General features: G+C 44.7%; 1 protein-coding gene across 1 annotated transcript in view; it reads left to right on the top strand.

The window, feature by feature from the left end:
• GFOD1 (Gfo/Idh/MocA-like oxidoreductase domain containing 1) overlaps positions 1 to 22,147 on the top strand; it is a 57,749-nt gene extending 35,602 nt beyond the window's left edge. The window contains exon 2 of the mRNA XM_088521737.1: positions 20,206 to 22,147. Coding sequence (XP_088377863.1) covers positions 20,206 to 21,125 — 920 coding nt within the window. The 3' untranslated portion in view covers positions 21,126 to 22,147. The remainder of the gene's footprint in view (positions 1 to 20,205) is intronic.
• Positions 22,148 to 23,673: the final 1,526 nt, after the last annotated feature.

Consider the following 23,673-nt stretch of genomic DNA (forward strand, 5'->3'; position numbering starts at 1 on the left):
ACATTACTTGTAGGCATTCTCTGTCCTTCATGTATAGGGAGAAATGACAGTACAAATCAATATTTAGTTTGAATTTCCAATTTTCTATCAAGATAATCGGAGATCTCATTTACAGTCAACACTGTCCAGTGAAGCTGGACAGCCTGAAGTCTGGCTTAGGAGTCTGATTTCTAGTGTTTTAAGAAGAGCAGCACACTTTCTAGTAGAAGTATGGTCTGCTTTGGCGCCTTCTTCTTTTTTTTTTTTTTTTTTTGCCTTTTCCCCCTGCATTATGAATGATAGTCCACTGCAGTGGCTTTACTGTGCAGCCGCACTCCGTGTCCAAGCAGTTTGGCTGCCTTCCCGAAATGGCACATTTCATCCATGACTGTTATAAAAGCTGCTATCAAGTATTCTAACTTTACTGACAGACTTGCCTTTCAACATCTTCATTATACTTTTAAGGCAAGTCATTTTCAGGAATACTCCTGGCCCACTGGCTACACAGGACAGTAACACTCTTCACCTCTTGGGACATCAGCTGTCATTGGGAAATGAGTTTGATGGTATCTCTCTAGTCCTCAATGAAACGTTTGCTCCTAGGACCATCTGCCTCTTTAGCAGGGTTGTCATTTCAGCACAGCTTCAATTTTTGCACCAGCTGCCCTGTGATAATAAATCAGATGTGGATGCGGTGGAGAACAGAGCAGCGGGATGGCCGTACTGCCATTGGCTTCGGGTAACTCTGCCTGAACCTCATCTGAACCTCATTCCCCCAGTTAAAGCAATCACCGTCACGCTCTCTGCGCCACCCGCCCTTCTGATGGCTGCTGGAACAACCTCTGGGCAGAAGTGCGGCCCAGCTCCTAGCGCTCCTCCATGGAGAGCTGCCACACTGGCTTTTAGCACCCAGCAGAGGGTTTATACACGGCACGGTCTTTATCCCATGACCAGTGCTGCCTTCCTCGCAGTAACTGGGAGACGTGACCATTCTCGTTTACTCCGATTTACCTTCCTGGTGACACATCCCCACTGTGTGCTACATGACCAGGAGAGAGGAGCGTTTTCCCTCCTACGTGCATGTTGTGCTTGCGCTGCAACAGCTGCCATTAAAGAGGCTCACTGATTTTATGGCCGCCTTCGGCATAGCTGGGTTTGTTTTGAAGCTGAGTAGAGTACATGAGAGACCTCCAGGTGTGTTACTGTTAGGTTTTTGCAGTGCTACCTACCTCTAGACAACTCTACCCCGTACAACAACACCCATTGCATGCGGGGTGAGTAGGCAGTCTGGTACTTGTTGAATAAAACCCATTATTTTTGAACTCATTCATCTTTGCATCTCACATACATACAGTTTCTAGAAACACCTTAGACCTTTATATTCATTAAAGTTGTAAAGCATTACTAGATCTGGTCTCACAAAGCATACCCTTATTGCATACACTTATCTGGGTTTTTTTTTTCTGTTATGCATTTTACTATTTTAACAGAAGTGGGTCTTTATCTTGGGTGGGGAGCTGATGAACGTGAACTCTGAGCCCTGAGTTTCCTTCTGCTTCCCTGCCTGCGCTGGACTGATGCAACATGTGCTTTGGAGTTTGGCCATAATCCGAAACCTTTTGAGGCCCTCTGTGACCCTGTGGCTGAATAAATCACTTCTAGATTTTGGCTTCTAATTGACATTTTTTTGTTTTATTGTTTATTGTATTCCTGATGCAGTCATATATAAGGAGACAAGCAATTCTGAAAGAGAATTTAGGACAAGCTGAAAAGAATTACTATTACATGTCATTGATTTTGTTTTATGCAACTTGGACTCTTTTTAAAAAGTCCTTCTTTAAATATTTAGTGACACTTCTTCCTCTTTAACTCAAGGGTCAGTATCTTGTATTGGCTGATTGTGTGAGTTCTCCTGCCAGGATGCAGTGGCTGCCAACTCTTTCTTTTCATCTGAGCAGGTCTGGCTTACCGTGGTGCCTGGAAGCAGGGTTTGAGTGTCGCATCCAAATGCACGGGCCAGCTCCCTGCAGCCAGACCCTGCTCACCAACTTCCTCCAACAAGCTCTGCTTTCTGGCTGCTGTTAAGCCCTTCTTGTGTTACTCAGGACAGATCAGGGAAGATGTGAATGTAGTTTTCTCTTTCTGCTTGGCACCTTCTGCACTGACCGACACCTCTGCAAGCTGCGTCTAACCCCCCAAAATCGTAACAACTGTGTTTTGTAGAAAAGAGGGAAACCTCATTCAGTAGGGGTCAGATGGACAAGTGTATTCACATAACTACACACACACTCATATAAAACATGATCCCATGCATTTTGTTTCTTTAATAGCCTTTTTTTATTTTAGGCTATGATGCTCTGGCCAGTCCCAGCTTACTCTGTCCTACAAGAATATACAGACTGGAATTGCTGAAGTTTTCTTGGGGCCTTGCTATTAGCACTTTTTTTTTTTTTTTTTTTTTTTTGCAGGCTGCTAAGAAATGCCAATTTTTATTCCCCTCTCATATATTCTTCCATTAATTTCTTCACATTTGTATATATCAGATTTCTCTCGTCATCGCTGCTTTCTAGCCCTGCTCCAGAGTGACAGTGGAGGGGCAAACGGGGACAAGCAGAGCTTCCTGAGGCAAGCGAAGAGGAGAAGCTGGGCATGACGTTTTATGGAAAATTAAATGAAGCCCAAGCGAGGCAACTGGAGCGGGTCTTGCCTGAGGAGCGGAGAGCCAGCTCCTGCCACCCCATGGCTCGTTTTCTCCTTGAGCACGTGGGCAGTTTTGCTGAGGTGGTCCTCCTTGGGAGCACAGGGGCTGCTGTGGTAAATGAACAGCCGCAGACTAGATAAGGGCTGCCGCGGTGCTACTGAAATGCTCTATGGAGAGAAAAAGCCCTGCATCAAAGACAAGACTTAATCGTGCAATTCCTTCGGGGGAAATACAAAGAGCTCTCAATGTCGATCCAGTGGGACCTTAAGGGAATGTAGATTAATGACTGAGAAGCCTTAGTTGAACCAAATTGGTAGGAAGTTGCCTGTGGTCACTCAGGGAGACAAAGTTGTTTCAGTTTTAATTGGATACAGTATTCCTTTTCTCTTCCTTTCATAGCAAGCGTAGGGGGCTGCTGCTTATGCAGACTGGCTGTAAAATCATAGAATCATAGAATGCTTAAGGTTGGAAGGGACCTCTACAGGTCATCTAGTCCAACCCCCCTGCACACGCAGGGTCACCTAGAGCACGTGGCACAGGACTGCGTCCAAGCGGGTTTTGAAGATCTCCAGGGAAGGAGACTCCACAACCTCTCTGGGCAGCCTGTTCCAGTGCTCTGTCACCCTCACTGTCAAGAAATTTTTCCTTAAGTTCCTGTGGAACTTTTGGTGCTTCAGTTTGTGGCCATTTCCTCTAGTTCTGTCGGTGGCCACCACTGAAAAGAGGCCAGCACCATCCTCCTCACTGCCTCCCTTGAGGTACTTATAGACACTGATTAGATCCCCTCTCAGCCTTCTCTTCTCCAGGCTGAACAGGCCCAGCTCCCTCAGCCTCTCCTCATAGGGCAGATGTTCCAGGCCCCTGATCATCCTTGTAGCCCTGCGCTGGACTCTCTCCAGCAGCTCCACATCCCTCTTGTACTGTGGGGCCCAGAACTGGACACAATACTCCAGATGTGGCCTCACCAGGGCTGAGTAGAGGGGCAAGATCACCTCCCTCGACCTGCTGGAGATGCTCTTCTTAATGCACCCCAGCTGTGTCAGTATTTTACAACAAAACCAGCTATTTGGTGCTCAGACCCAAGTCATGGGGTAGAAAAGTTCTCACTGCAAAACCATGCCCAGCTGCTTGCATCTGCCTTGCTAACATGTTAATCTCTTCGTAACGCGTCCATGTACTATGCTCCTTGTGCTGGTGTATTCCAGGATTTTTTCCAGGCAGTTCTGACAACTAGTGGAGAATTTGTTTGTCCTTTGGGGGCATTTTGCAGAAGGGTGTTGGAGGATGATCTCATGTCTTTGCTATTCTGGCCCATAGAAGAGTGGGATTGAAACTCTAACCAGTATCACCAGCCATATTTCCCACCACACACATCCAAACCTGAGCTAAAAAGGAGGGTTATAAAATTAAATCTATTTTCAGCATGCAGTGGAGGTACCCACACTGCTCCTTTGGATACTCAAAGGGATGATCTGAACCTGCAGGATATAGGCTTATTACACAAGGACTTCTGAAACTTGCACCTCCTCCTCAGAACACAGCAGCACACTTGCTTCCTACTCTTAGGTACCTCAATGGAAAACTTTGCCTGTCCCACTTCAGGGGGCACAAATTCCACTTCCTCCTTGTGTGCACAAGATTTTCTCTGCATACAGCCAGCCCAGAGGCAGCAGGACACACAGTCCTTGCAGAGATCTCTCCTGTAGTTGTAATCAATAGGAGGTCATTTTTCTTAAGTGCATTTGGAATATTTTGAGGTGGAAACCGCCTCACATATTCTCTGTATAGAAGGCAGCAGCATTCTTTTTAGCTACTCTTTGGGTTGGAGAGAATAAATAGATCCCATATTCCAAGTAGAAAAGAAACCTGAAAGATACTGCATTTTAATAGAGCTACAGTGGGGAACTGGGCAGCAGAGCTCCGCACTCCTGCAGACACTCTCAGGCTTCTAAATGTGAGGCCAGATCCCCTCCATAATTCCAGTACTTATCAGAAAAGTGTAAACAAGTGACTAATGATAAGTAACTTTAAAATCTTGCTAGGCTAAGGTAGCAACAATGTGGTTATTTACGTATCTACATGGGAGCAGTCGTTCAGCAGGCCGTGCATAAGGCTCATGCGTTTCCTCCCAGGATGAGCTGTTTTCACAGTAATGATTATTTCCATATGAAATGTCGTGGTGCGGAGGCCTCCGTATTTGTCACTGGGAAATGCTAAATCTGTGATAGGCTCCTGCAAAGCATGACAGGTCTTGCTTGATGTGTCTCCTGATTTTAGCTTTTCTCAGTGATTAGTGAAATTGTCAGAGGCTTATTGGAAAAAAAAAAAAAACTCTTTAGGTTACAGCTTGTATGAATTACCACTCTTCCTTTTCCTCAGCAGATCCTTCTTCATTTTCTTTATCCTGTGTAATGCCATCACCTTTTGCTGGCTTTGTACAGCAAAGCTCAAAGCCTATGAATCAGCTTTCTTCTTCCTCCAAAATCAAAGTTGCACTGCCTACCCTCAAATTTCCCTGGGCAAGTGCCTCAATTAACTAGGGAAGCAGATGCAGATGAATGAAGACACATTGCAGCTGATGTTTTGTCTGGATATGTTCCTTGCTTGTTGTGCTGTGGAGGGTTATTTGCATGGCAACCAGAACCCTTCAGTAAAGCAGTGCACACACACGCTGGGAATGTTTGCTCCCTGCAAATGAAGGGGTTGCGTTAGAGTCTTCTCTGGAATGGAAGCAGAAGAGCGAGCGATGAGCTGGAGCCAGCATCGCCTCCTGCCAGCGAGAATACTGGGACCAGGTGACCAGATGTCTCTGTTTGTTGATTCATTCTCTGAAAGGGATAATTTTAGATGAGCCAAAACAACGGTGACAGCAACAGAAGTCCTGAAACCATACAGTTGGAGAGCAAAATATACTCTGTAGACTTGGGAGAGGGCCAGTTTTGTGGAGAACAAACAGTACATTTTTTTTTGTTTCCAAAGGATAGCCCAACTGGATGTGACTGAAGGGAACCATCCAATTTTCTGTGAAGCCCCAGCCATTTTTTTCAATGTCACAGGGCCAACTGAAACCTACTGTGGTAAAAACACTGGCATCAGCATAGGCATGTGTCTTGCCCACCTTCAAGCCTTTTTTTTAAAGGGAAGCCATAGCAGTAACATAACTGTAAAGTTCGGGCTTGTCCAGGCTAGAGAAACTTATATTGGTGTGATGACATGCTATAGGAATGGAAGGCTCCTCTGTTAAATGCATTGCTTTAGTGCAAAGTGGAGCCTGCAAGAGAAAGGCTGTTCCAGCATGTTGCCACATCCTATGTCCTGTCAGGGCGTTTTTGAAACTCAACATATTTGCAGTGAATGATCAAAAACTCACTTGAGGAATCTATATATTCCCTCAGCACAGAGAGTGCATGCAGCTTTTTAGCAAGATGTCCATGAAGTCCCTAAAGATCCAGCAAGCTCCTTGTAGTCTGAGCTTTTGAAGAAGAGAGCAGCACATGATCATAGTCTTCTGAATCTGGTTTTGCTGATTCATTCTTGAATCATCTTTCAAGAAAATGGAGACCTATGTGCAGATATTTCTCCAAAAAAAGGAAGAGAAGAGATGCATTTATGTTGCTTTGTGTTGATACGCACTTGGAAGTCTTTTAAGAGCTCAGATGGTCCATGCTTTGGAGAACTAACTGACTTTTTGGGTGCTTTCCTTGACTTCCAGCATGCATAGTGTTGGGGGCAAACCTAGTGCTTGTAGTGTTCCTGACAGAAATGTATAGGTTTGCCCAGGCAATGCACTATTTGGTAAGAGGTACTTACTGCTGTAATTGAAATGCCTCTTCAGTACATGTCACGACGTGTAAAAGGTTTGCTCAAAGACTGAGCAACCTGAGAAACCACAATGCTCTTGGTCGGGACAGCCTGTGTGGTGTGGCACATGGCAGAGTGCGTGTCCAAAATGTGCCTTTCCGTCAGCGTGCCCTGGCTCTGGAGAGGCTGCTTGGCTGTCCTTCAGGCCTGGCCTACCTACCGCATTGGCACCGGGACCACTGACTAGAGCGGGTGGCAGGTTTGGTGGTGCGGGTGATTCCTCACAGGCAGCGGGAGAGCAGGTGAGCTTTGCATTTCAGTCCGACCACCAAGCGTGTGTCAGACCTAGGCACACTCAGTCAGGTATTACTGAGCACTGGTATTAGCACACAGATCCTCCTGAACAGCTCCTTCGAGCCTTGCTTCCTGAATGAAGCTTCTTCAGTGAAAAATCACAAACAGTTGTTCTGGCATCCATCTCCCGGTGCCCGGAGCTGCTGGGTGAACTTTTGCTGGCAGGGAGCTGCCCGTACAGAAATCAGCCTCGTGTGCCTTTGTCGTGTGCCTTTGGTGCTCTGTTTGCTTCTGGATAGGTGGGGTAAATATTAGCTCCCTAGCTAGACAGAGAAGACAGATGAACAGAAGATGGGCTGCAAACAACCTCTTGCACCCTCCGCCTCGCTTTCTGCAGTGGTTACCCTTGGCCAGGCCTGCCGGCACAGCGGAGACTGCAGTGCGTGACCACTGTGCTCTCCAGAGAGCTTCTCAGGTGCTTCTGCTGCCCCTTGTGCAGTGGGCTTGCTGTGTGCCAGCCAGTCATGAGGTGACCTCTTTCCCCACCTTTCTCATAATTCAAAACAAACGAGTGAAAGAGGGATGAGGGATTATTTACTGCAGAGTCCAGGGTTGCCTGTAGTCAAGGTGTGTCATTACCAGTGGGAATGACCACAACCACGTACTGCTTCCGTTATGTTTGTAGGGAGTTTTTGCCACTTCACTCTGAGGGGCTTTTCTACAGCAATGTAAGAAAGAATCTTACCTTGACAGGCCACGGGAGGCCTGTTATTGCAGGACAGAGACATCCCCTCCTTCTTTTGGACCATGCCACCTTTCTTCTGCCTCACTAAAAACAGTTGTATCAGCTTGCCAGTGTCCCACAGCTTCCTCCATCCAGACTTTCCACTATGAGAGCCTGTCTCCTTCCCCTCTGGATCCTCCCTGCTTCTCCCTATACTCCCGCATATAGGAAAATAGCTGGGGATGGCCTAAAGTAGGTATTTTTCCTGACCTGCATGGCATCTGCAATCAAGAACTCGATCCTTGTGATTCTGGTACACACCATGGAAAATCTCTGCCCTTTTTCAGTTAGACCAGCACCCCCACTGCTGGGACGTGGTAATCCCCCTTCAGCAACGTGACAGCATCGGATGTTGCTGCACTGATGGGCAAGGGATGTTCAGTGCCTTGGATCTGCGCTGCTGCTGCGATTCACTGCGACTCCTGTGCTGGCCCTTCTGCAGGACATTGCCTCTGTCTGCAGAGACATCACGTGTCCTTTGGCTATGGAGGAGTCTACAGAGGGAGGAAAGAAGTATGCTGTAGTACTAAATGTTAGAAAATATGTTTTCTATAAGGAATGAGTTAGGGTGGACCAGTTTATTGGTCAGCATGTTTTTAATGCATTTTTCTGTTAATGTGACTCAGAGATACACTACTACCTCCTCCTCCTACTGCAGTAATCTGACTCCAAGATGTTCAAAAATGATGTATCGAAATGATTAAAATATCATAAAAGTTTCCCCTTTAGAAATAGTGTCTGTTTTTCAACTTTCTCTAAAATGCTGGCTTCACATTGTAAACTTTTTTTTCTCCGCAACTGCAAGTCTAGAAACTAACTTCTAACACAAAAAGTGGAGATACTCAATCAATCTTCTAAAAGTAGATTTTGTCTTTTTAGAAGAGAATCAGGTACACTGATAAAATTGTGAGACTGGGTAGGATGGCATGATACCTGCCTGATTCAGAAGGTTTACCAGAAGAGGAAGATGCTGAATAAGATTGCTACTTTTGCCACTGTCACAGTAGTTTTGCCATGAGAAATCAGACTTCTTGATTACTCTTTCCACTTTCTTTGCAATTGAGGGAATGGTGTCTGCTCAGCTTTGTGACATGACCTGAGATCTGTGGATGAACGATCGTGCGTTACTGACACGTGATTACTCTGGGTAGCATTGAGGCTCCTTGTTGGTTATGCTTGCTCCTTCAGAGGGATCATTTGACCCTAGCTTTCTCTGTGACAGGTATAAGAACAAACTCTCCGTGGTGGTGAGAGTTGGTGATGACACTGGAAGGTCAAACAACTCTACTCTGATGCATCCCAGGGAACCTGTTGTCTTAAATCTGTGGATTCCCTGTTGAAGTTTAGAAAGGCTGGAGTCATAAACTGAAGGGGAAAATAAGAGAGTGGTTTTAATGCTTTTCCCTCCCTTTTCCAACAAGTATGTGAATTTGTAATCGGCTCCTCAATGCACAAAACCTAAGTGGGACCCTTGGCCACAAAACATCACCCCCACGAGCTCATGTTCCTCTGCTGGAATAGTGAGAAAAGCTCTTAACTAAATCCACCCACACTGGGAACTTCACCTAAATTGAAGCATGTTGCAGATCATTCAAATCTCCCAAAGGAGCCAGCTGCCTGCCTGGCATGTCCTGTTGTAAGATGCGGGGTAGGATATTTTGCATACATAGGTAAGGTAGTATGGCTTCTAATGTGACTGGTTATACTGATATAAAGATGACCTGCAGGAATGAGCCAAACCACTATAAAGCACTTTATATCAGTAAAATTATGCAGGGGTGGGGTTGGTATGTTTCTTAATGTGTCATTAGGAAATGATAATGAACTGTATGTAGACATGCCTAAATGAAGAATTTCGGACTAAGTTTCCGCCTGCACTTACTGGAGTGTCTTCTATTAAAACTCGAGTTATATTTAATTATTTTAAGGATATAAGCAGGTTATTATGAAGCCACTTCAGATATTGCACAGAGTGTCTGCAGAGCTATGCAAATTGGCCTCATTTCCATTTGACATATGCACTGTAATTATTGAAAGCTTTTTTTCGAATGTATTTTTTTTATGTCTGCTGCAGCTAATTCATAATCCCTTTTTAACATTGTCAATTCTAATTATTTGCCAAGAGCAAATCCGTGCTAACAGAAATCTAGCTTTCGTTAGCCTGCAGCTTTTCTTGTGGTTTCCTGATGTGGTACTGCTAGCCAGAGGAGCCAGTGCTGGGCCTGGAGTATCCAGCAGATAAACAGAGCAGTCAGAAAAAGAAATGTGATTAATTAGCTTAAGTTCCTTCTTAGTATCCCAGCCCTGGGCTTCCTAGTCATGGCAAGTTGTTATGTTTGAGTTGCAAGATGCTCTGTGAAAAGATCACTTGGAGTGAACATGTCAATAGGACTAATGTGAAAGCTGTTGGTGCCTACTGTGAAGACTGTCCTCATGAGCTCATGAGCTTTTGTTCCACTGCAGGGACTATGGCAAGAAAACAGCATGTATTTGGGGGAAAACATTATTGTTTAATTAAATGTTATTAGTTTTTAAATCTTTCTAGACTTGGTTTTCATTGGAATCTTAAGTCAAAATGGCAAAATCCGGAAATATGCTAGCTGGAGAGCTTTAGGCTTCTGAACATATACTCTCCTGCAGAAATGAAGTGATTCTAATCTGCTTGAAAAGGAATTGTCCTTCCTTCCTTCTTTTTCCCTGAAGATCACCGAGAAATGCAAGTATAGAGTCTTTTTAAGAAACTACTAGCCAACTTTATAGGTATAGGAACAGCACAGGCGAACTGTAGGAGTGCTTTTCCCTCTAAGTTTCGACCCACAGCGTCTTACTTCAAATTTACGTTCTGCTGGGGCTCCCGAGGCAATGCCTGGGGTCCAGGCTGAACAGTTTCCCTGCGGCAAGCTCAGAGAGCAGCCTAAGATTCAGCACCTGGGTTGCTGTTCTCCTGCGTGGGAAAGTCTGTCTGAGCATGGTGCAGCAGCGGGAACTATCTGCATTCACCCTTGTTTTTGGCAAGGGTATCCAGCCAAAGCTCTTGTAAACAAGGTTTCTTTTTTCACTGTGTGTTTGTAGCATATCTAGCATGAAAAGGTCCTGGGATTATAAAGCAATACATTAAAAAGAGATCATGGTGATGATGATCAGGTTGACTGATGATGAACACAATGGCAGTGCGGGACTACCCTAAGTGACTAGATCCAGCCTACCGAATGCGACGAGAAAATGTTCCAGTGTTGAGCGACGCTGTTTTCAGCAGCTTTCCAGTGGTGGCAAAGCGTTCTCCGGCCATGGGAAAGTGCAGTCGAATGTGGCTTCAGCTCCTACGGTAGCTCAGCTGTGTCTTGGCCAGGGCACACACAACCTTCGTGAACATGAACGGCATTTTCCAAGAAGCCCTTTCAGGGGATTAGCGTGCGGATTGCCTGCAGACAGGGCAGTCGGGAACCCAGGCAGATTGAGCCTAACGAGTTATTTCTGTCTGAGGCAGCTGGTGGGGCTGCGGCAGAGTCCTCGGGCCCTGTGTAAGCTCTGCAGTCTGGGGAGTAATTAATCAAGCATCAATCTTCCTTATGGATCCAGAGCTGGAGCCAAGGAAAAACAGTGTCAGCGTCTCACATATTTAGAATTGCTGATTCACTTTGATCCATCCTCACCGCTAATTTTCCAAATAGGTTTATGGCTCTTGTTTAACGGCACTTAGCTCTCTCTGGCGAGAATAAAATAGTAAGCAAGAAAATGCACCATCTCTAAGGCTACTGCTTGGTTTTTGGCCTTTAATTTATTTAGCAGTGTCTCAGAGAACTTGGCTATTAAATTATGAAGTAGTTTTGGCTGCAAAGTTAATCAAGGTGTGGTTTGTTTAAACCGCGGGTTGCTGGTAATCTGTTCACTGTTGTTCCACGGACTGTGCTGCTTAAAGAGCCAAACCTGTGGTCTGTGTCACTGCTTAAATTAGTGGAATCAGAGCTGAGATGAATTTGCCCTGAAGCTTGCTAAGAGCTGGCGCTAACTCCACCAAAAACTCCCCTTCTGAATCGTCATTCGCTTCAAGATGGCAGCGAGCCTGGGCAGAGGGAGCCTCCCTAGTGTGGGCTCGGAGAGGTGGACGCTTCCCCGAGTCCTCTATGAGCACCTCGGCACTGTGGCTGAGGGATTTTCTTGCCCATGGAGCAATCCTGGCCGCCCTCCCGGGCTCTGCGAGCAGCGGGAGGAGCCGCAGACACGAGGAGGCCGAGGAGGCCGAGGCGAGCGGCAGAGCGGGCTCCCCCCGAGGCCTGTTGTGCGGCCCGGCTGGCGCCCAGCCAGCCTCACGTCAGACCGCCCCAGAAAGGGCCCTTCCACGGCCAGGCACCGTCTGCTGGGCTCACTCGGGCCACGTCCCGGTAGCGTTTGGCCAGTAATCATAAACTGCCGTTTTCGATGTCTGTAGTTCTATACTGGAAGGTAAAGACTGGAAGGGTATGAGTGGGTGCAGTTTGCAAATGTGTCCAGTTAAGTTAGCATGGCCCCTTTTACAGCTGGGTGCTTAGGTTTCCATAGCACAGTATTTGGGAAAGCGAGTGCTGATTTTAGAATTTATTTTAGCCACTCAAATCACAGAACTAGGACACATGGATGCCCCATCCACCAAGCACTGCGGGACTGACACACATTTGCTTCAGCACAGAGATCCTTCGAGGAAAAAAAAGTAGAAATCCTGCAGTTAAAATTACTGGAGAGAAATAAGATTAAGCAAAATGTCTGGAGTGGAGGTTGGGGCAAACTGGCAGCGGAGCTGATGCTTCGTATAATCATCATGTAACAAGGGTCATACTGGAGGCTGCAGCGCATCTTGCAGAAACAGATGGTAGCACCGAATGTTTACTGGAGAAAAGCAATCCTAAAATATGAAGTGCAAGAATACAGGGCTTGCCGTGCTGCACAGCGATGCGAGATATGTGCAATACAGACAGTGACCTGGCAGTGCAGCGAGTAGGGTTTTATTTCCTCTCGCTTTCTCTATTACTTGGCTGTCGAGACTTTTTTTTTTTAATGTTTAGAAGGCTTCATGAATTCTGTGCAAATCTGCCAAAATAAGGGCTATGTTAATTACTCAGAAACATTGGTCTGATGTTTCTGCTTTGTCAGGCTCTTATTTAGTACCAGATTACAACTTGCTAGTTTTAATGGGTGTAGAAGTGGTAGGCAAGAGAAACATAAAGAAAATTGACTCTAATTATCGGCCATAAATTTATGCGACTCACGAAGCATAAACAGTTGGGTGATGGAAAGGCAGGCTGAGAGCAAGCTCAACTGCCCGCTTTCCTAATCGTCCCAAAGCCCGTACCACAGCTGGGCCTTTGGTTGTTGTCGGCTAATATAAAAAGAAACATATTTAAAGGTGGATAATACTGCCTCAGGAGAACAGAGATTCACCATAGGTGCTGATTGCCATGTGATTTCATTACTACGGAAGTGGGGGTTGTTGTAATGTACGGAACTGATGGCATGCATTTTGCTCTGGAAGGTGAGTAGAGGAATTGACAGTAATTGGGATAAATCAAGAAAGAAATACAGATGTCTTGACTGAGTGTTTATTTAGTCTTCGTTAAAGTCCCATTGAAATTAGTGAGTGTTTGTTTGAATAAGGTCCAAGTAAAATGATTTTTGTTTCTCAGCTTATCTCTATATGTAGGGGATTTTGTATTTTATTTTATTTTATTTTGCACAGGGAACACTCAGCAAAGCAGTGATCCTGTAATTCCAGTAGGTATTTGAATACATAAAGATTGAATGGAAGTTTGGGAAAGCCAACATGGTTTGTCCCGGGTGCACAGGAGACGGAAGGCATCCAAGTAGGGCTTGGAGGATGTAAGTCTGCGCGTGTTTCGGCTGCCTGAACAGATATTCTCAGGCTGGGATCTTTGGCACGTTTCCCTGTGCAGTGCAGCTACTCAGGGGATATTCACACCTTCTCCAGCTTTCCCCGCAGTTCCGGATTTTATATATAGTTTCACTCTAACAGTGCCTCATTTATTGCAGTCTCCTGCGTTGCTGTTTGTGTAAATGACCGCAGAGAAGTGATCACAGTGACGCGCCAGGTAGGAGGCCACAAACCAAGCACGAAACTCTGGCCCGTGTTACAAAAGAGCCAGGGAGTTTTACTTTGCCGAGAGAGACCCTGTGTCAGTGAGACACGTGCTTTATGCATCTAAATCAAAGACTGCAGCTCGAAAAGGCCATGGCAAACCAAATGAACAGAACAAGCAACCCATAATTAGTATGGATTGACTCGAAAAACAATCTCCTCCTAAAACCCATATTGACACAGGAGTTCTTTGGAGCAGAAGGCACAAATCTGTACTGCGTGTGTGCAACACGAAGCACAGGAAGGAACTACAGCTCTTCCAAAGTGCCCTAAATATAGCTACAGCAGCACATGTAACAGCAGCAGCATAAGGATGGCCTCTATCCATAGCCCTAAACAGCATCTCAGTGCAAATAAAATATCAGTATGTAATGAGAATTGATTTCATCAATGCGCTCCTTCCTCACCCTGCTGAACTATCTTCGTTCTGCTTTGACGATGCTCGTTTACCTCAAAGCTGAGGCACTCAGATGTTTTTCTGTTTATTTGAATGCTTAAGTATTTATTTTCAAAGCAGTTCTGTGGGAAAACGGAAAATTGCATCAGGCTAAAAGCTGATGTCTTGGCATAATACCCCAAGCCTAGAAGCGAAGGCATGAACTGAAATCCTTGCTTTGGCAGTATTACGTTTGAACATAAGTTTATGTCCTATATACAGTTTTTCATGTAGTACTTGCGAAGTGCATCTTGTCACAGCTGAATGTAGAAGTACTTTAAAATATTTTGGTATATATTTATTTAATATTTATATTTTATTTAACATTTAAAGTCAGGACTAATCGCCAGCTTGTCAGGCATTCATCTTAGAGAGTGATCTCTTATCAAAAGTTTTGTTAAATAAGATTTCTTCCAGGAAATCTTGCCATGAGTTTTCTCCTGGCAGATCTGCTGATTAAAAGGAATATGTTTTTCAAGTCACACAGACTGATCATGCAACCACTGTTGGTGATGGTCCTTGAATTGGTGCTGCACCACAGTATAGATAACAGCGGCAGCACTGACTAGTACTAGTACTACATTCTCAATGCACTAATCAGTTCCTGGAAAAATCCTCTGTATGCTGTCAAATATAGGTATACATCAGAATTCCGTGTTTATGCAAGTTGGAAAGGGAAGGACATTTTCCGCATTGGCAAAGGGGTTGCAGAAGTACAGTCCATGTACTGTCCACTGGAGTTCATATCCACTGACATGGTTAATACTGCAAACTGTTCTGTCTAGATTGGGAACAGGCAAAGTGGAGACTTCTAGTGATCCTGAAGTTATATCAAACGTTCATTTAACTGCAGGGGACTGTAGACTGGCGCCAGGTGCCTTATGTAGCTTCTGAAGATGGCTTCTGTGCCGCACCGAAGGTTTGTCTCACAATGCAGTGTACATTCCTGCAGGAGAGGAAACTGTTGCAAATCAACTACCTGAATGAGTTGGACTACATTTAATCAGCAAGAAGGGATTTTTGATAAAAGCCGTTTATTTTGTCCGTTTTTTTAATATTCTCTCAAAGAAAAGTCTATTATCAGTATAGCCAAAACCACAGATTTGCAGTGAGGTCTGGCCTTTTAAGTAAATTTGGTATTTTTGTGTGTAGACTTGTGCACATTTGTAAAAGCAGGTGTATATCTCATCCTATTTTTTCAGATTTGTAATTCTGAACAACAAAAAAAATGCAGGAGAAGTATCTCATTCATGTGGTATATGCTACTGGGTTTATTTGCAGTTCATGTCCAATTGCATTGGAATTGAAACTGTGGTCTGGTTGCATACGTTACATATCTGATTACAACCAATAATATGTACAGCAATAATGCAGCACATCTCATTGCAGCGCAGTTTGCAAGCCTTGGACAGAACCCAGTGTCAGTGATGATTTTCTCACTGATTCTGCATAGGATCCAAATGCAACAAAAGCTGCTGTAATGACTGTAATATAAGAAGGAATCTTTGTCCATATTTATTGGAATTGTATTAGTAGTTCATAACAACCAGGATGTGAATAGACACCATTTGGAAGGTAATTTTTATTAGCTTCCTTTTTTAAAATAAAAATGGGTTTTTAAAAGATACGATCATCTGATATGTCTAAAATAATCCACTTGAAATAACCTGTTACACATTTTCTTCCACCATTCCTGTAATTGCTGAAACTCTCAGAGTATTCTTTGAGCATTAACAGATCCTCTTCAGCTTTAAAAATGCATTTTCCTACTGACGAATTCAGCAGTTTTTCATCAAAACCTCACTTTCTCCTTTCTCTCACTCTCACTCCTAGCAAGAGCACTAGGTGGTGACTGGTAACTGATGAAGCTTTATGGTGACAGCGAAGTTTTTGATGATATGCCCAGACTCCAGATAAAGCCCGTTTTGATTTTCTTGTGAATAGAAGGAGGAGAAAATAACATATTGGCACTTTTTGGCCTGAGCAACAGATAGCGGACTAGTCTTGCTCCAGTCTGGGTGTCCTTTTTAATTATTCTTTCAATTAAAGAGCGGCTGTCCTTGCTTAAAGTAATTAGACCAAGTGGAAAAAAGCTGACGCTGCAGATTTCAACACTGCCGAAGCCTCCCCCCCTTACAACAACTGCACATTGCCTGAGCTGTAGGCCCAGGAATTGTGCTTACTACACCCACCACAAGGACATTATAGGTCATGGATGCCCTGTGTGGCAGCTTGAGAGGCTTGAGAGAGTTAAATTGCATTCTGTGGAGTTTTGTCCTGGCTTCAGCTTTGGCTTGGGGCTAGCCTGGGGTGAGCCCTCCCCTATTCCTGTGCCATACTGTTTACCCCACGGCTGCCACTTGATTTGGAGCACAGCCAGTCACAGAGATTAGGGTGAAGGCTGTGCTGAGCACTTAAAGAGAGCATAATTTATTTAAATTTAAAACTTATTGTTTGTCATTTTACTGAAGAACTCAAGAAGAAAAGACTCAGAACTTGCTCAGCTGAGATCTGTAGCATCTTAGGCTGGATTTCTTGATGAATCTGGGAGGGATAAGTAGCTTTTCATACAACAAGATGTGTTTGAGTCTGTTGCTTATCATCATCAGTAAAAATTGCACTGTTTGCTGAAACAAGACGACTGCCTTTTCCTGTTTTTATGTAGTCAGTGAAGTTCCCGTTATGTGCTGTGGTTTTCAAAGGAGTGTGGATCAAACTGGTACCAGTTCAGGAACACATGTTACTAAAATGACAAGCAGTAGCAGTTGCCCCTTTAGCAGAGAATCTTGTCTAAAATTGGACCAGATTAGACCTTAACCCTAGGCCAGGGGGAACAGGAAACCGATACTGTGCCTGGATTAATTCCCAAGGGGTCCCGCTTCAGAGCTTGCAGTCAGAGACACATGTTCGCATGAGTCCGCCGATATGGAAAGAGGCCACACACTGCCTGGAGCTGCTTTGGTCAAAGGGCTGGTGCCTTTTTTTGTTGTGTTCCTTGAGAAGGGACCACAGGGAGGAGAGCAGAAAATGATGATATTTTCATCCTCCTGTTTTCTTATTCTAGTTGCATAAACATGCCAGAGCATTTCTCTAAATTAATTTATGCAAACCTTTCATGTACTCTCCCTGTTCTGAGGAAGCTAATTTGGCTGCTTGCAGATCTGCAGCTACAGAGAGGACAAAGATCTGCAGTGTGCACAGGCTCGGGTGCTGAATAGTGTCATGCTGAAAGAACCTGCACAAGCTCTAATCGGGTATAAAAGCTTTCAGGGCACTAAGCAAAAATCTGCTTAAATCCCCGACCGAGATGAGAGCACAGCATGCACTATCAGCAGGTGCCCAGAGATGGGAAGGCTCGTAGGACATTTGCATTTTGGATTTTCCATCATTAAAAGGTTCCAGCGTCTCTGTGAAGGTTGAAATGGGGGAAGGAGTAAATAGAAGGCTTTGCCTTTTCGCCCTCTTTATGCAAATATTCAGGGCTCCTCCATTTTTGCTGTGTATATGCCTGGCTTGCGCTGATCCTGGTGGCGTTTTTTTTCTGGAGCGTAAGCAGCGTGAAAACCCACAGTGGTGGCTCTGAAAGGACCAAGTGTCCCCTGCCACCCCCGGGCAGTGGCAGAGCAGCTGCGGTGCTCGGCGCTGGGCCCATGACAGGAAGGACATCCCAGGCTCCAGACACTTCCCAGGGAAAGCACAGCACGATGGAGAGCTGCACATGCCGAGACATTGCTGCCTGCACGGACCCCGGATAAAATGCAAAAGGCATCTGTGAGGCACAGGGCTAAAGGCTGAACTGGAGCAGAAACTTTCCCTTCTGGCTCAGTGGTGAGCAGAGCAGATGATGGCATCGCACATATGGATTATTTGGGCGGAAATGGGTATTTCAGGGGAGATTGGACTGCAGGCACAAATGGAGAGAAAAGCAGAACTCTGAGTATGTAACAGCACCTCCTTAACCTCTAGAAAAGAGTAAAGAAAACGTGAGCGCAAGAAATAAGAAACTGAGAAATATCTAGAATTTCTTTTCACATTCCCATGCTGCAGCATAGCTTGAGGATTTAGCTGCCCTAAAAAACGTCTTGTTATGTCTAACTGTTTGGGTATTTGTCCTCAAAGACATTTGTTGTACTTAGCGAATTAGTTTGCTAAGCCAGAATCTCTTTGCAAAGCACCTATATAACTCTGCAAGGATCTTGGTATAGATATTAGGATCTATACCAAGTAGCATAGTGAGGGCTACCAATTGAGGTAATATAGGGCAGGTGGATTAATACATTCTCTGATATCAAACAAACGCAGAAAAAAAAAACTACTCAGGAGCAGAAAAAGAAGGGCTATGAGGTCGAAAATGTTGGCTCAGTCACAGTATCAATCTGTAAAGACAAAAAAGAAACAATAGAAAGGAGAACTATGGCTACTGAATAGAGGATGCCTGCCTAATATATGAGGAAAATGAGTGTGTCTCTGCTTAAGTGATTATGTAGAAGGTGAATAGGAGCAAGTTGAAGGAAGATCTTTCACTTCTAGTCTGGTACTAGTTGCAACTGCTTTTCAATGGTGCCAGCCCTCCCTCCAGTTTCAGCTACTCAAATAGCAGCAGACAAAGACTATGAATAGAAAGTGTGTAGAAACTCGTTAGTGAATGTTTGCACTGTGACCTCCTTCTTCCCGCAGTCAGACTGTTAAATATTCATGCAAGTGGTCTCAGGCAGATCCCTGCCATCTGTCTGTATTTATGTGACTTTTTCTGAGAGCTCTGAAACATGTAAAATTTTATCTCCGAAAACAGCCCTTTAAGAAAAAAACGGAATTAGTCATCTATCTTAAAGGAAAGGGAATCAAAACACACAGAGATTTAGTGAGTTTAGCTGGATGTATTCATCTAGACTCCAGCGGAGACAGGATCCAGATGCAGATCCTTTGAGTGCTACGGCCAGCTGTAGCCCTGCGCTTTCAAGCAAAGGGCGTATTTAGTGTTACAGGGTGCTGAATAGGTCACCGGATACTGCTCAGCAGGCATAAGAAATCTATACAACTATAAAATTATGTCTTTTTCTTTTATCCTCTGTCACCACTCCTTCGTGCTAGTGACAGATGTCTCGCATAACTAATGCTAAACCTCAAAGGTGGGAACTAATTTGCTGTGTTGTCACACTCTGTTGCTCCATGCAGACCGGTGGCTTTTATAGGACTTGGCTGGTTGGCTTTTCTGTCACTATATGTGCGCAGGGATAGAGAACCAAAGTATTTGTCAAGGAGGAATCAATAACAAAACCATTAGGAGGTGTGGCAGCCTCCACTGCATTCACTTGCACACCTTGTTGGCCTGATGAAACAGCAGCTTGGGCAGGCAGCGCGCACACACAGTCAATACCGTGTGGAACCGGTCCCCACAGCTGCGTGTTTGATGTTTTAGAGCGGTCGTGCCTCTCCCTTGATACTCTTGATATGCTGTTGACATTTCAGCTTCAGCAGAGCTCCTTCGAATGCAATTTCTGCCTCTGTGAGAATAACATGACTCTTAAGGATAAAAAGTCATGCAACAAATCCAGTCCCCGCTCAGAACCTGTTAAAAGGTCTGGATGGGAAGGGTGAAGGAACAAGAGAATCCCAGACTTCTCAGTGCACTTAGGTGAAATTACTGCTGCTGGGAGCTTGTGTTACTCATTCAGGAAGCTGAATCTGGAGCTCGGCTTCAACTCTTGCACGTTACACATTGTCCTCACACAGACAAGTCATCACAGAAGAAACATGACAGCAGGATGGCTGAGTCATGGGGGTTGCTTTTGTGCCTGTTCCCACCTCAGCTTGTTTTCTGCTCTGCCGAAGCCCTCGCTTTCATGGTAGCTTCTAGGCTTAGGTGCATTTCTCCAATGAGAAGGGACACATTTTCACTGCGGTTCTCCAGGGAGTTCTGTACATTTTGCTAGAGGGCATCTTTTGTGCCTGCAACACCATATTGAAATATTTTCTTCTTTCAGCAACTTTTCTCCTTTTAGTCTTTAAGAATAGCCTTGAGGCTTTGAGCTTACTCAGTCAATGTATTGCTGTAATTGATTCTTATTTTAACTGTTTTTCAGGCATTGGAAAAAATGTCATCTGTGACCGAACAGCGACTCCCCTGGATGCCTTTAGGATGATGACCGCAGCTCACTATTACCCGAAGCTCATGAGTATCATGGGGAACGTCTTGCGCTTCCTGCCTGCTTTTGTGAAGATGAAGCAGCTGATCCAGGAGGGTTACGTGGGGGAGCTCTTGGTGTGTGAGGTGCAGGTTCACAGTGGAAGCCTCTTGGGCAAGAAGTACAACTGGAGCTGTGACGACCTGATGGGCGGCGGGGGCTTGCACTCGGTTGGCACCTACATCATCGATCTCTTGACCTTCCTCACCAGTCAGAAGGCCGTGAAAGTGCATGGGTTGCTCAAGACCTTCGTCAAGCAGACGGACCACATCAAGGGGATACGGCAGATCACCAGCGATGACTTCTGTACGTTTCAGATGGTTCTGGAAGGCGGCGTGTGCTGCACGGTGACGCTCAATTTCAACGTGCCCGGAGAGTTCAAACAAGACATTATTGTGGTCGGTTCGGCGGGCCGGCTGACTGTGATAGGCACTGATCTCTACGGGCAGAGCAACAGCTCTCCTCAGAGGGAGCTCCTGCTGAAGGACTCCACGCCAGTCAGTAACTCTTTACTTCCAGAGAAAGCCTTCAGTGACATCCCGTCGCCATACCTCCGTGGCACCATCAAGATGGTTCAAGCCGTCCGGCAGGCATTTGAGGACCAGGACGACAGGAGGACCTGGGACGGGAGGCCCCTCACAATGGCCGCCACCTTTGACGACTGTCTGTATGCCCTGTGTGTGGTGGACACCATTAAAAAGTCCAACCAGCTGGGGGAGTGGCAGAACATTTCAATAATGACTGAGGAGCCCGAGCTGAGCCCTGCGTACTTGATCAGCGAAGCCATGCGTAAGAGCAGGATGTCTCTGTACTGCTAGCTCCACTCGGCTCCTCGGAGAGAACAGGAACCAGAAAGCTCTTATGGGAAAGGGTAACGCAGCCCTTGGGAAGCGCTTGAGCATCTCAAAATCACCTGAGGAGGAAATTCGGTGTTTGCATCAACTAAATCTGTTGACAGCTAAATACCAAAGTGGTGACGTTCTAAGAGATGCCCAGAATAGATAGGAGAGTTAAGAGCTGACATTAACTGTTTTAATAACAGTATTAACCGGCTGATTAGCAAGATATATCATGGACTCGTCTCCTGCTTGCAGGTGCTTTAGATTATCCAATTGTGTTTACTGTGAAAGGTTGGGAAGATCCTTTTAGATTTTCCTTAACCTACCAGAGGGCTGTGAAGGTACTGTCATGTCATCAGGTTTTCTGTAGTGTCTGACATGAATGGTTCCTACCATGACAGCTGACACCACCATGCTATGCTACTACATCTTTAACCAACACTCAGAATAATAGGACTTAGTGTAAGTGTGTGGTGTGATACAGAAAATCTTGGCAGCTCACTTTTCATATAGCTTGTGAGGAGCTTCTGTGTGTTGGTTTAGTTATCTTCTTTTTTTCTTCTTTTTTTTTTTTAAAGCACAATTACATTGGAAAAAATGTGGCTTTTACAAAGGAAGCAGCCCTCAACCACAGCACATTTGCCCTCTTACTGGGGGAGGGAGGGTTCCCTACCAGCTCATGGTAAGCTGCAATGTTAACTGTACAGATTTGCTGATTAAAATGGCTTGTGTAAAACCTTCACGAACAGCAGGTGGAAGGATGCAGTCACAATGATGGGGTTTTACTACACAGCTGAACTCAGGTTAGTCTTTTGAAAGTTTACACAATTTACTATGTGTCTGGGACTGACTTTTGAGTGAATTCATCTCGCGTTCTGCTTTTTAGTGGAAAACCAAAACCAGTAGAAATCCCACCAAACAATACGATGCTTAGACAGTCGGTGTTCCCTTAAATCTTTATGAACTTACACTTGATACCCACCAACACCTTATTTCATATATCTCAACCCAAAAGCTTCCACCTCCCACAAGAGGTGAGTGTGATTAAAAAAAGAAAAGCAAGGGATGAGAAAACTTCCTATCTACTCACAGAGGAAAAAAAAAAAGATCCCCACCTCTACCTACTTTAAATGACTACTGGTACTGTGCTTATTGTTCCCTGTCATCTGTGCAAGGGTGGCAAAAATCCTTTTGGTATGTTTTTTTCTTGTCCTTCTTTCTAATATTTTAGATTGCAGTCTTGAAAGAATATAGTGAAAGTCACATGAATTATGCCAGTAAACTGGGATATTGCTTTTCTGCATAAAGCTGCTGCTATGCTTAAATGTTTACAGCGTTAGGTTCTCAGATACAAAAATCGCACGGAAAATAGTACGTCAAGCATATAGCACTCAATTCTGTTAAACTTGAGCAAAACTTTTTTTTGTTGATGTTAATTTTGACTAGAGGCAAGAAGAAAACATTTGACTGAGCAGTAGCTATTAAGAGAGAAAATATAACCTTCTTTCTTGAGGCCATCAGATTACTGTGGTCATTTCAGGTTAGAAAGAAAACAAGCAGAATATTTCAGATTTTTTTTGTACAGCACTTTTAGTTCTTCTATTTTTAGGAGCCCTAAGGGCTTCTGTAGAGCTCCTGCAAATGGTGCCATCAGATTGTTGTGTGCTCCTGTCTGTGGCACTCCCCATTTGAGTGCTGCATGTTTCTGAATGGGCAGTCATCAGTATTGTGGTTAATCTCATTTGGCTTGAGCCAGCTGAAAGTCAAGTATCTCATCCCCAGTATTTGTGCAATGACACACTAGTCAATGCAAGGAGAAATCTTCAAGGGTTGACTCAGAAGGAAGTATCCATTGGAAATGTCAGCCCTTCTCTTTTAGTTGTATAAAGGATCTTGGGTGCTTGCTTGAGATGGCTTTTAAATATATAGACAGCTAAAACTAGGAAAATAGAATCCTTCCCCTAATTTATGGGTGTGTTACAACTGTAATGGCATACAGTGAGATGCAGTTTGTGCCCTGAAAAAACACATGGATAGCTACAGAAGAGAGTTTGATCAAGAAGTCATTCATCTCGACAAATGGCATTAGCCCCAGAGGGATCAAGGGGACTTCATATTGTAAGGCAAAACCCGTTATTGACAACAGTGGCAAGTTCAAATCATGACTGCATGTCCAGTAGATAATTAACCATGTCTAGTTAAACATCTTTCAAAACTGGAACTAAATGTGGACTGAAGCATTTCTGAGTGTCATGCAGATGAGCAATTTGGCCACTGTGCCAGGAATTGCTGTTCATGCCCTCAGACCTCATTTTGCTTCACAAACATTGACAGTTTTCCCCATGTGTATTTTCATTTTTTCCCCTCTATCCTTCTGTTTCTTTGTGATGCCAGCTCATCGGGCAGAAGCTGTGCTGGAACCGAACCCGCTCGTGCAGTTGCGGTGCGCATTGCCTGGGTGAAACGTGGTGTAAAGCGCTGCTGCTGCTGCTCACCTCCACCTTGCTGCCCCAGATCCACAAGGCTT

This window comes from Tinamus guttatus, unplaced genomic scaffold (genome assembly GCF_059628265.1).
Source record: "Tinamus guttatus ecotype Peru unplaced genomic scaffold, ASM5962826v1 Tinamus_guttatus_pri_ptg000131l, whole genome shotgun sequence".
NCBI classification, from domain to species: Eukaryota; Metazoa; Chordata; class Aves; order Tinamiformes; family Tinamidae; genus Tinamus; species Tinamus guttatus.